At 48.2% G+C, this 12,307-nt stretch overlaps 1 protein-coding gene across 6 annotated transcripts in view; it reads left to right on the top strand.

The window, feature by feature from the left end:
- Nucleotides 1-12,307, top strand: part of GUCY2F (guanylate cyclase 2F, retinal) — a 213,949-nt gene that overhangs the window by 89,023 nt on the left and 112,619 nt on the right. For all 6 annotated transcript variants that reach the window (XM_063937293.1, XM_063937290.1, XM_063937295.1 and 3 more), the window contains one exon: nt 11,797-11,940. In XM_063937293.1, coding sequence (XP_063793363.1) covers nt 11,797-11,940 — 144 coding nt within the window. The remainder of the gene's footprint in view (nt 1-11,796; nt 11,941-12,307) is intronic.

Below are 12,307 nucleotides of genomic sequence, written 5' to 3'. Positions count from 1 at the left end.
GGTGTGCAGTCAGGGCCGGTGCTAGGGTGTTCGGCGCCCCCCTACAAACTATAAATTGGCAACCTCGCATACTTTACAAAGGCACAGCGCACATAATACCCCCTGTAGTAGAGACACTTACACATGTAACGCCCCCTGTAGCAGTGACGCTTACACAAGTAACGCCCCCTGTACCAGTGACGCTTACACATGTAACGCCCCCTGTACCAGTGACGCTTACACATGTAACGCCCCCCTGTACCAGTGATGCTTACACATGTAACGCCCCCTGTACCAGTGACGCTTACACACGTAACGCCCCCTGTAGCAGTGACACTTACACACGTAATGCCCCCTGTAGCAGTGACACTTAGAGACGTAACGCCCCCTGTAGCAGTGACACTTACACACGTAACACCCCCTGTAGCAGTGACACTTACACACGTAATGCCCCCTGTACCAGTGACGCTTACACATGTAACGCCCCCTGTAGCAGTGACGCTTACACATGTAACGCCCCCCTGTACCAGTGATGCTTACACATGTAACGCCCCCTGTACCAGTGACGCTTACACATGTAACGCCCCCCTGTACCAGTGATGCTTACACATGTAACGCCCCCTGTACCAGTGACGCTTACACACGTAACGCCCCCTGTAGCAGTGACACTTACACACGTAATGCCCCCTGTAGCAGTGACACTTAGAGACGTAACGCCCCCTGTAGCAGTGACACTTACACACGTAACACCCCCTGTAGCAGTGACACTTACACACGTAACGCCCCCTGTAGCAGTGACACTTACACACGTAACACCCCCTGTAGCAGTGACACTTACACACGTAACGCCCCCTGTAGCAGTGACACATACACACGTAACGCCCCCTGTAGCAGTGACGCTTACACATGTAACGCCCTCTGTACCAGTGCCGCTTAGACACGTAACGCCCTCTGTACCAGTGATGCTTAGACACGTAATGCACCTGTATCTGTTTTGCTTAGACACATAACGGCCCCTGTACCAGTGATGTTTACACACGTAACGCCCCCCTGTACCAGTGATGCTTACACACGTAACACCCCCTGTACCAGTGCCGCTTACACATGTAACGCCCTCTGTACCAGTGCCGCTTAGACACGTAATGACCCTGTATCTGTGCCGCTTAGACGTGTAATGCCCCCTGTACCAGTGATGCTTACACATGTAACGCCCCCTAAACTACAGCTCCCAGCAGCCCTTAGCGCCGAAGCATTCCGGCCCTTAGGGCTGCTGGGAGCTGTAGTTTATTGAGTGCATCTTCTTCCCTGTAATGCGGCGCGTTGGGACACCGGCGCTAATAATAGTGACTGGCTGCTGTGCGAGTCTCTGGGAGAGCCACTGCCAAAGGGAGGACAGCAGCTTAGCTGCTGACAGGAGGAGAAGCAGGATAAGCATTACCCGCCACTCCCTTACTGACAGTACCTCCGGGCCCCATCCGCAGCAGCCCCACACACCCCCTCCAGCACCCGTGGTAGCTCCAGACCCCCTCCCCCACCCGCAGCAACCCCGCACCCACCCCTCCCACCGCACCACCGTATTCTCCCCTCCCCCACCCGGGGCACCCCCGCAACTGCTCCTCCCCCACCCGTGGTGGCTCTGGACCCTCACCTGCGGCACCACCGCAACCGCCCCTCCCCCTCCTGTGGCACCCCCGGATCCCATCCGCGTCTTCCCCACACCAACCACTCCCCCAACCAAAGCACCTACTAGGTGATTCACCAGGCCCTGTGTGCGCTGTTCACACCGCTGCGAGGGGCTACGACCCCGTAACCATTGCATGCTCTTTGTCCGTGCAATATTTAACCACTTACACAATTATGATCGGAGGTAATACTCCATAAAATAAAAATATTGCATGCCACAAGGGTGTGCAAGGGTTAAGGGGGCATAGCCCCCTACGACGGCGTGAAGAGCGCCCGTAGGGCGCAATGAATCACCTAGTATATACATATTTATTTATTTCTAAACACAAGGATGGAAGGAGAAGGGGTGCTCGTGCAAAGGTATGTAGGCATCGGAAGGGCAGGCACTCCGCCAGTCTGGACAGCATTACAAATGGACACCAATGTCATTGCGACGTTTCGGATGTTTAATCCTTTTTATATATATATATATATATATATATATATATATATATAAGAGATGAGCGGGTTCGGTTCTCAGAGAACCGAACCCTACTGGACTTTGCCTTCCGAGTTTGGTTCCGAGCCAGGTTCGGGTTTTACCGCCTGACTCGGAAACCCGAACGCGGCAAAACGTCATCATCCCGCTGTCGGATTCTCGCAGGATTTGGATTCCATATAAGGAGCCGCGCGTCGCGGCCATTTTCACTTTAGTCTCGGAGAGTGTATTGAGAGGACGTGTCCTCAGTGTTTAGTGTCTGTGTGGGGGCGGGAAAGTGGGGTGGCGAGTCTTGTGCTGTGTTGTGCTGTCCAGTGTACTCAGTGTAATGTACTGCATCAGTCCAGCCAGTCACAGTGTTGGTGTCCTCTGCTGCCATATATCCAGTGTAGCTGTATAAAGAGGTGCTGTGTTGTGTTGTGCTGTCCAGTCCAGTGTAGTCAGTGTATTGTGCTGCATCAGTCCAGCCAGTTATAGTGTTGGTTTCCTGTGCTGCCATATATCCAGTGTAGCTGCTAGCTGTATAAAGTGGTGCTGTGTTGTGCTGTCCAGTCCAGTGTAGTCAGTGTATTGTGCTGCATCAGTCCAGCCAGTCACAGTGTTGGTTTCCTCTGCTGCCATATATCCAGTGTAACTGTATAAAGTAAAGTGGTGCTGTGTTGTGTTGTTCAGTCCAGTGTAGTCAGTGTATTGTGCTGCATCAGTCCAGCCAGTCACAGTGTTGGTGTCCTCTACTGCCATATATCCAGTGTAACTGTATAAAGTAGTGCTGTGTTGTGGTGTCCAGTCCAGTGTAGTCAGTGTATTGTGCTGCATCAGTCCAGCCAGTCACAGTGTTGGTGTCCTCTACTGCCATATATCCAGTGTAGCTGTATAAAGTGGTGTTGTGCTTCATCAGACCAGTGGTAGTGTCCTGTCCATCAGTCATTCCAGTGACGAGGCAGTCACGTGGTATACGCTGCTGCTATAGGTCCACTGCTGCCGTATTATAATAATAATAACAACAACAAGTCCCTTACAGTGTTGTTGTGTTGTGCTGCATCAGACCAGTGGTAGTATCCTGTCCATCAGTCATTCCAGTGACGAGGCAGTCACGGTGGTATACGCTGCTGCTATAGGTCCACTGCTGCCGTATTCTAATAATAACAACAACCACAAGTCCCTTACATTGTTGTTGTGTTGTGCTGCATCAGACCAGTGGTAGTGTCCTGCCCATCAGTCATTCCAGTGACGTTATACGCTGCTGCTATATGTCCACTGCTGCCATATAATAATAATAATAACAACAACCACAAGTCCCTTACAGTGTTGTTGTGTTGTGCTGGATCAGACCAGTGGTAGTGTCCTGTCCATCAGTCATTCCAGTGACGATATACGCTGCTGCTATATGTCCACTGCTGCCGTATAATAATAATAATAATAATAATAATAATAATAACAACAACCACAAGTCCCTTACAGTGTTGTTGTGTTGTGCTGCATCAGACCAGTGGTAGTGTCCTGTCCATCAGTCATTCCAGTCATTCCTGTGCCGCATATTGTCTTATATAACTCCCAAAAAATAATGGAGAACAAAAATTTTGAGGATAAAATAGGGAAAGATCAAGAAGAACCACTTCCTCCTAGTGCTGAAGCTGCTGCCACTAGCCATGACATAGACGATAAAATGCCATCAACGTCGTCTGCCAAGGCCGATGCCCAATGTGATAGTAAAGGTTATGTAAAATCCAAAAAGCCAAAGTTCAGTAAAAAGAACCAAAAAAAGAAATTTAAATCGTCTGAGGAGAAACGTAAACTTGCCAATATGCCATTTACGACACGGAGTGGCAAGGAACGGCTGAGGCCCTGGCCTATGTTCATGGCTAGTGGTTCAGCTTCACATGATGACGGAAGCCCTCATCCTCCCGCTAGAAAAATTAAAAGAGTTAAGCTGGAAAGAGCTCAGAAAAGAACTGTGCGTTCTGAGATGGTATCACAAATCCCCAAGGAGAGTACAAGTTTGTCGGCAGTTGCGATGCCTGACCTTCCCAACAATGGACGGGAAGAGGTGGCTCCTTCCACCATTTGCACGCCCCCTGCAAGTGCTGGAAGGAGCACCCACAGTCCAGTTCCTGATATTCAAATTGAAGATGTCACTGTTGAAGTACACCAGGATGAGGATATGGGTGTTGCTGGCGCTGAGGAGGAAGTTGACGATGAGGATTCTGATGGTGATGTGGTTTGTTTAAGTCAGGCACCGGGGAAGACACCTGTTGTCCTTGGGACTAAGAAGCCCATTGTGATGCCTGGGCAAAATACCAAAAAAGCCACCTCTTCGGTGTGGAATTTTTTCTCCACAAATCCGGACAACAGGTGTCAAGCCATCTGTTGCCTCTGTCAATCTGTAATAAGTAGGGGTAAGGAAGTTAACCACCTAGGAACATCCTTCCTTATACGTCACCTGCTGCGCATTCATCATAAGTCAGTGTCAAGTTGTGAAACTTTGGGTAAGAGCTTAAGCAGTCCACTGACACCTAAATCCCTTCTTCCTCCTGCACCCAAGCTCCTGAAAGCCACACCACCAACTCCCTCAACGTCAACTTCCTCCTCAGTCAGGAATGTCAGTAGTCCTGCAGGCCATGTCACTGTCAAGACGGGGGAGTCCTCTCCTAACCAGGATTCCTCCGTAGGATCCTTGAGTGGTACGCCTGCTGTTGCTGCCGCTGCTGCTGTTGTTGCTGCTGGGAGTCGATCGTCATCCCAGAGGGAAGTCGGAAGACCACTTGCACTACTTCCAGTAAGCAATTGACTGTCCAACAGTCCTTTGTGAGGAAGATGAAATATGACAGCAGTCATCCTTTTGCAAAGCGGATAACTGAGGCCTTGACAGCTTGGTGTTAGACGTGCATCCGATATCCGCCATTAGTTCAGTGGGACTTAGAGAATTGTTTGAGGTACTGTGTCCCCGGTATCAAATCGCATCTAGGTTCCACTTCTCTAGGCAGGCGATACCAAGAATGTACACAGGCGTCAGAAAAAGAGTCACCAGTGTCCTACAAAATGCGGTTGTATTCAGTGTCCACTTAACCACGGATACGTGGACAAGTAGAACAGGGCAGACTAAGGACTATATGACTGTAACAGCCCACTGGGTAGATGTATGGCCTACCGCAGCAACAACAGCAACGGCACCAGTAGCAGCATCTCGCAAACGCCAACTCGTTCCTAAGCAGGCTACGCTATGTATCACCGCTTTCCATAAGAGGCACACAGCTGACAACCTCTTACGGAAACTAAGGAACATCATTGCAGAATGGCTTACCCCAATTGGACTCTCCTGGGGATTTGTGATATCGGACAATGCCACCAATATTGTGTGTGCATTACATCTGGGCAAATTCCAACATGTCCCATGTTTTGCACATACAATTAATTTGGTGGTGCAGAATTTTTTGAAAAAGGACAGGGGTGTGCAGGAGATGCTGTTGGTGGCCCGAAAAATTGCAGCCCACTTTCGGCATTCTGCCACTGCGTGCCGAAGACTGGAGCACCAGCAAACACTCCTGAACCTGCCCTGCCATCATCTGAAGCAAGAGGTGGTAACGAGGTGGAATTCAACACTCTATATGCTTTAGAGGATGGAGGAGCAGAAAAAGGCCATACAAGCCTATACATCCACCTACGATATAGGCAAAGGAGGGGTAATGCACCTGACTCAAGCGCAGTGGAGAATGATTTCCGTCTTGTGCAAAGTTCTCCAACCCTTCGAACTTGCCACACGTGCAGTCAGTTCAGACACTGCCAGCTTGAGTCAGGTCATTCCCCTCATCAGGCTTATGCAGAAGCAGCTGGAGAAATTGAAGGAGGAGCTAAGACGGAGCTATTCCGCAAAGTATGTGGGACTTGTGGATGGATCCCTTCATTCGCTTTGCCAGGATTCAAGGGTTGTCAATCTGTTGAAATCAGAGCACTACATTTTGGCCACCGTGCTCGATCCTAGGTTTAAAGCCTACATTGTATCTCTCTTTCCAGCAGACACAAGTGTGCAGAGTTGCAAAGACCTGCTGGTTAGTAAACTGTCAACTCAAGCGGATCGTGACCCGTCAACAGCTCGTCCTTCATTTTCTCCCGCCACTGGGGCTGCAAGGAAAAGGATATGATTTCCTAGCCCACCCGCTGGCAGTGATGCAGGGCAGTCAGGAGTGAAAGCTGACATCTGGTCCGGACTGAAGGACCTGCCAACGATTACTGACATGTCTACTGTCACTGCATATGATTCTGTCACCATTGAAAGAATGGTGAAGGATTATATGAGTGACAGCATCCAAGTAGGCATGTCAGACAGTCCGTATGTATACTGGCAAGAAAAAGAGGCAATTTGGATGCCCTTGCAGAAACTGGCTTTATTTTACCTAAGTTGCCCCCCCCCCCCCCCCCCACCCCCTCCAGTGTGTACTCCGAAAGAGTGTTTAATGCAGCCGGTAACCTTGTCAGCGATCGGCGTAGGAGGTTACTTCCACTAAATGCGGAGAAGATGATGTTCATCAAAATGAATTATAAATCCCTACCGGAAGACTTTTACCAGCAATTTCCTCCGGAAAGTTCACAGGTCCCTGTGATGGTCGATTCCAGTGGGGATGAATTAATACTCTGTGAGCAGGAGGATGTACACAGTGAAAGGGGTGAGGAATCGGAGGATGAGGATGAGGTCGACATCTTGCCTCTGTAGAGCCAGTTTGTGCAAGGAGAGTGTGATTGCTTCTTTTTTGGTGGGGGCCCAAACAAACCAGTCATTTCAGCCACAGTGATGTGGCAGACCCTGTCGCTGAAATGATTGGTTTGTTAAAGTGTGCATGTCCTGTTTATACAACATAAGGATGGGTGGGAGGGCCCAAGGACAATTCCATCTTGCACCTCTTTTTTTCTTTGCATCATGTGCTGTTTGGGGACTAGTTTTTTTAAGTACCATCCTGTCTGTAACTGCAGTGCCACTCCTAGATGGGCCAGGTGTTTGTGCCGCACACTTGTGTCGCTTAGCTTGGCCATCCAGCTACCTCATTGCACCTCTTTTTCTTCTTTGCATCATGTGCTGTTTGGGGACTAGTTTTTGAATAGTGCCATCTTGTCTGCCACTGCAGTGCCACTCTTAGATGGGCCAGGTGTTTGTGCTGCACACTTGTGTCGCTTAGCTTAGTCATACAGCCACTTCAGTGCAACTTTTAGGCCTAAAAACAATATTGTGAGGTGTAAGGTGTTCAGAATAGACTGGAAATGAGTGGAAATGAATGTTATTGAGGTTAATAATACCGTAGGAGCAAAATTACCCCCAAATTCTGTGATTTTAGCTGTTTTTATGTTTTTTCAAAAATCATCCAGATCCAAAACCAGAACCAAAACACGAAAGGGTGGTTTTGGCAAAACCAAGCCAAAACCAAAACATGAAAGTGGAATTAGAACCAAAACCAAACACAAAACACGAAAAGTGCCAGCCGCACATCTCTTCTATATATATATATAGTCCAAAAATGAACGACACTCAGAGACAATGATAGTGTTGAAAAAAAATATAAAAATATAATATCCCATCTAATATAATATCTAGCACCTTCTAGAAGATAATACCTGGAATCAGAATGGTTGTTATGGGCAACATCCCATCTTAGTAAATTTACCCATGTGACTTCACTTACTCAGCCTGGTAGCGCCGCTATCCTGCCCGACTTTCCTTCTGCATCTCTTAGGTGGATCGGACACCACATCTGGGACAGTGCATGGACAGAGCAGGGAGTGAAGGGCGGGCGAGCGCAGCATTGTGCGGTGCACATGATGTCATTCAGGCACTGGACCAAGTGAGCAGGGGGTCACCGGAGGGAGAGGGGCATGGGCAATTAACTACTGTATGTTCTTTTTTGCCTACCTATGCCGCGCATCCCGCACCAGGCGGGCGGCTGTCGCATTCATTTCATTTTCCACCACTAGGCTCAGCAGCCGTGTTTAGTGCTCAGAACCTTGGGGCCCCTCAGAGCCTCAGGGCCTGGCATGTGTGTACCCTTTGTACCCCCCTATTGGCCTGGTGCAAATACTCATTTAGCCACAACTGGAATTCCAGGTGACTTCTGTGCTACTCTGAATAGCCCCAGAGATCCAGAGAGATGCGTGTGTCCACCAAGGATCTTAATATCAACAAAAAGATACCACATTTTGTTTCTTAATGAGTAATAAATATATTACAAATGATGGATGCACAAAATAAAAAAAATATAAATCTTCTGCTTTAATGTAAGTTTGTGACACTACTTCATATTGCCGTCTGGCAGCAGACATCTTTATGGTGGTTTTCCAAACTAACAACATTTATTTCACTGTGTTCTTAGCTTTTAATCAGTAACATCCTTTATTATTTCATATTGTTTGATGACCTTAGTTTATGTATGTGTGTATGCAGTGGTCGAAGTGGAAATTTTGAAGTGGGGGTATGCAAAAGTCAAGGACGTAATTATGCGCGCCGAAGGCGCGCGCGCGCTCCAGAAAACAGAGTGTGGTCACCCAAAAGGGGCGTGGTCACCCAAAAGGGGGCATGTCCAGTGTAGTAGAACCCCTTATACTATCTAGTACTGGTGCCCCTTTCACCTTATAGCACACGGTACGAGCTGAAATTCACATTATAGCACACGGTACGAGCTGAAATTCACATTATAGCACACGGTACGAGCCGAAACTCACATTGTAGCACGCAGTACGAGCCGAAACTCACATTGTAGCACACTGAATGAGCCGAAATTCACATTGTAGCACACTGAATGAGAGGAAACTCACATTGTAGCACACTGAATGAGCCGAAATTCACATTGTAGCACACTGAATGAGACGAAACTCACATTGTAGCACACTGAATGAGCCGAAACTCACATTGTAGCACACTGAATGAGCCGAAACTCACATTGTAGCACACTGAATGAGCCGAAACTCACATTGTAGCACACTGAATGAGCCGAAACTCACATTGTAGCACACTGAATGAGCCGAAACTCACATTGTAGCACACTGAATGAGCCGAAACTAACATTGTAGCACACTGAATGAGCCGAAATTCACATTGTAGCACACTGAATGAGCTGAAACTCACATTGTCGCACACTGAATGAGCCGAAATTCACATTGTAGCACACTGAATGAGCCAAAATTCACATTGTAGCACACTGAATGAGCCGAAATTCACATTGTAGCACACTGTTGGAGCCAAAATTCACATTGTAGCACACTGAATGAGCCGAAACTCACATTGTAGCACACTGAATGAGCCGAAACTCACAGTGTAGCACACTGAATGAGCCGAAATTCACATTATAGCACACGGTACGAGCTGAAATTCACATTATAGCACACGGTACGAGCTGAAATTCACATTATAGCACACGGTACGAGCCGAAACTCACATTGTAGCACGCGGTACGAGCCGAAACTCACATTGTCGCACACTGAATGAGCCGAAATTCACATTGTAGCACACTGAATGAGAGGAAACTCACATTGTAGCACACTGAATGAGCCGAAATTCACATTGTAGCACACTGAATGAGCCGAAACTCACATTGTAGCACACTGAATGAGCCGAAACTCACATTGTAGCACACTGAATGAGCCGAAACTCACATTGTAGCACACTGAATGAGACGAAACTCACATTGTAGCAGACTGAATGAGCCGAAACTCACATTGTAGCACACTGAATGAGCCGAAACTCACATTGTAGCACACTGAATGAGCCAAAACTAACATTGTAGCACACTGAATGAGCCGAAATTCACATTGTAGCACACTGAATGAGCTGAAACTCACATTGTCGCACACTGAATGAGCCGAAATTCACATTGTAGCACACTGAATGAGCTGAAATTCACATTGTAGCACACTGAATGAGCCGAAATTCACATTGTAGCACACTGATGGAGCCGAAATTCACATTGTAGCACACTGAATGAGCCGAAACTCACATTGTAGCACACTGAATGAGCCGAAACTCACAGTGTAGCACACTGAATGAGCCGAAATTCACATTATAGCACACTGAATGAGCTGAAATTGTGACAGCAGGGACAGCCAGAGTGACGACAGGGAGAGAGAGAGAGTGACGACAGGGAGAGAGTGACGACAGAGAGAGAGTGATGACAGGGAGAGAGAGAGAGTGATGACAGTGACGACAGGGAGAGAGAGTGACGACAGTGAGAGAGTTACGACAGGGAAAGAAGTGATGACAGTGACGACAGGGAGAGAAGTGATGACAGTGACGACAGGGAGAGAGAGTGACGACAGAGAGTGACGACAGGGAGAGAGAGTGACGACAGTGACAACAGGGAGAGAGAGTGACGATAGTGACGACAGGGAGAGAGAGTGACGACAGGGAGAGAGAGTGATGACAGGTAGAGAGAGTGACGATGGAGAGAGAGTGACGACAGTGACGACAGGGAGAGAGAGTGACGACAGTGACGACAGGGAGAGAGAGTGATGACAGTGACGACAAGGAGAGAGTGACGACAGGGAGAGAGTGACGACAGGGAGAGAGAGTGACAACAGTGACGATAGGGAGAGAGAGTGACGACAGGGAGAGAGAGTGATGACAGTGACGACAGGGAGAGAGAGTGATGACAGGGAGAGAGAGTGACGACAGGGAGAGAGAGTGACAACAGTGACGACAGGGAGAAAGAGTAACGACAGGGAGAGAGAGTGACGACAGGGAGAGAGAGTGACAACAGTGACGACAGGGAGAGAGTGATGACAGTGACGACAGGGAGAGAGAGTGACGACAGGGAGAGAGTGATGACAGTGACGACAGGGAGAGAGAGTGACGACAGGGAGAGAGGTGACAGAAGGGGAACATTACCTCATTTGTTGCTGGTGGCTGGCAGCGGTGAGCGGTGGGCTGCTGGCGGCGAGCAGCGTCCGGTGAGCGGCGGCGGGTGGCTGTGAGCTAATACAGTGATCTACACAACCGCCGGCCGCCGCACAGGGACAGGGAGCACAAGGTGCAGCAGGATGGCCACTTCCCTCGCCTCCTGCTGCACTTTCAGTGCATTTCCGGGTCAGTGGAAGAAGTGGCGGTATACCATACCGCCGTATACCGCCCCACTTCGACCACTGTGTGTATGTCTGTAAACATACAGCATATACACGGTTGAGTCACATTATTATGACCACCAGCTATTAGCCACAGTAAGCTCCGTGTGCAGCACAGACAGCAGCTACAGTAGATGGACTGAACTGTCATAGTAGACACACGTCTGGTAGCCCCAGGTTAATTTTGAAGGTGAGCTGCTCCTCTGTAGCGTGTTGGTCGGCCCTCACGCACCTTTGTAGCCGACATTCACCTGTCACATCAATGGCACGTGTGCAGATGGCCTATCGCACACCTTATATACCCACTGAGACAGCACATGACACGTGACATATTTCATGGGCTACGCACTGCTGACGTCCAATGTAAGAGGTGGTCATGATGACTCAATGTGTATGTATCTTTAATGCTGTTGTGCTTCTGCTGCAATGTTAAAGTCTTCCTTTTTGCTTATGTAAAAGGAAATTGATACTAAAGGCTTATGTTATATGGATTAGGAGTAATGTTTAAAAGTTGATGACTTGTCCATGATGAAATTAGTCTAATATAACTAGCTCTTTTTCAGAAAATGAGCGGTGAGGGCAGTCGCACTAGTGGCAGTGGACAGATTATATCAGATACCAAAAGTATGAGGTCACCAATGAGGTCTGGTTCCATTAAGAGTTTGACGCCAGCTACCTATGAGAATTCCAACGTTGCTGTTTATGAGGTAGGTATCATTTAAAAATATAATTCCGTAGACAAAGCACAGGTTATATTGTCCGCTGAATGGATTAACCTCTACTATTTTACAAAGTCACTAGGATATGAAGTTAGGCATAACCCTGATCAATGTACTGTACTGGTGCCCGCTGACATTTCTCTTCAAACCATCATCAAGCCCTACAGCTCGAAGTCAGCAGAGATTGCAGTTCTTCTATTATCATGCTAAATATGGAGCATGGTTATCAGATAGAAGTTGCTTGCACAGCACAATATGATATATGCAACATAGGCCTGGATGTAATGAAGTCTGAGTTCAGTGGCCGTGTGGGATGCCGGCCCCACTCTGACTTTTTTTAAAGGGGAAATCATTT

The sequence above is a fragment of the Pseudophryne corroboree genome, chromosome 8, assembly GCF_028390025.1.
Source record: "Pseudophryne corroboree isolate aPseCor3 chromosome 8, aPseCor3.hap2, whole genome shotgun sequence".
NCBI classification, from domain to species: domain Eukaryota; kingdom Metazoa; phylum Chordata; class Amphibia; order Anura; family Myobatrachidae; genus Pseudophryne; species Pseudophryne corroboree.
The sequence above is the reverse complement of the archived record's forward strand: the minus strand, read 5'-3'. Positions and strand labels throughout refer to the sequence as shown.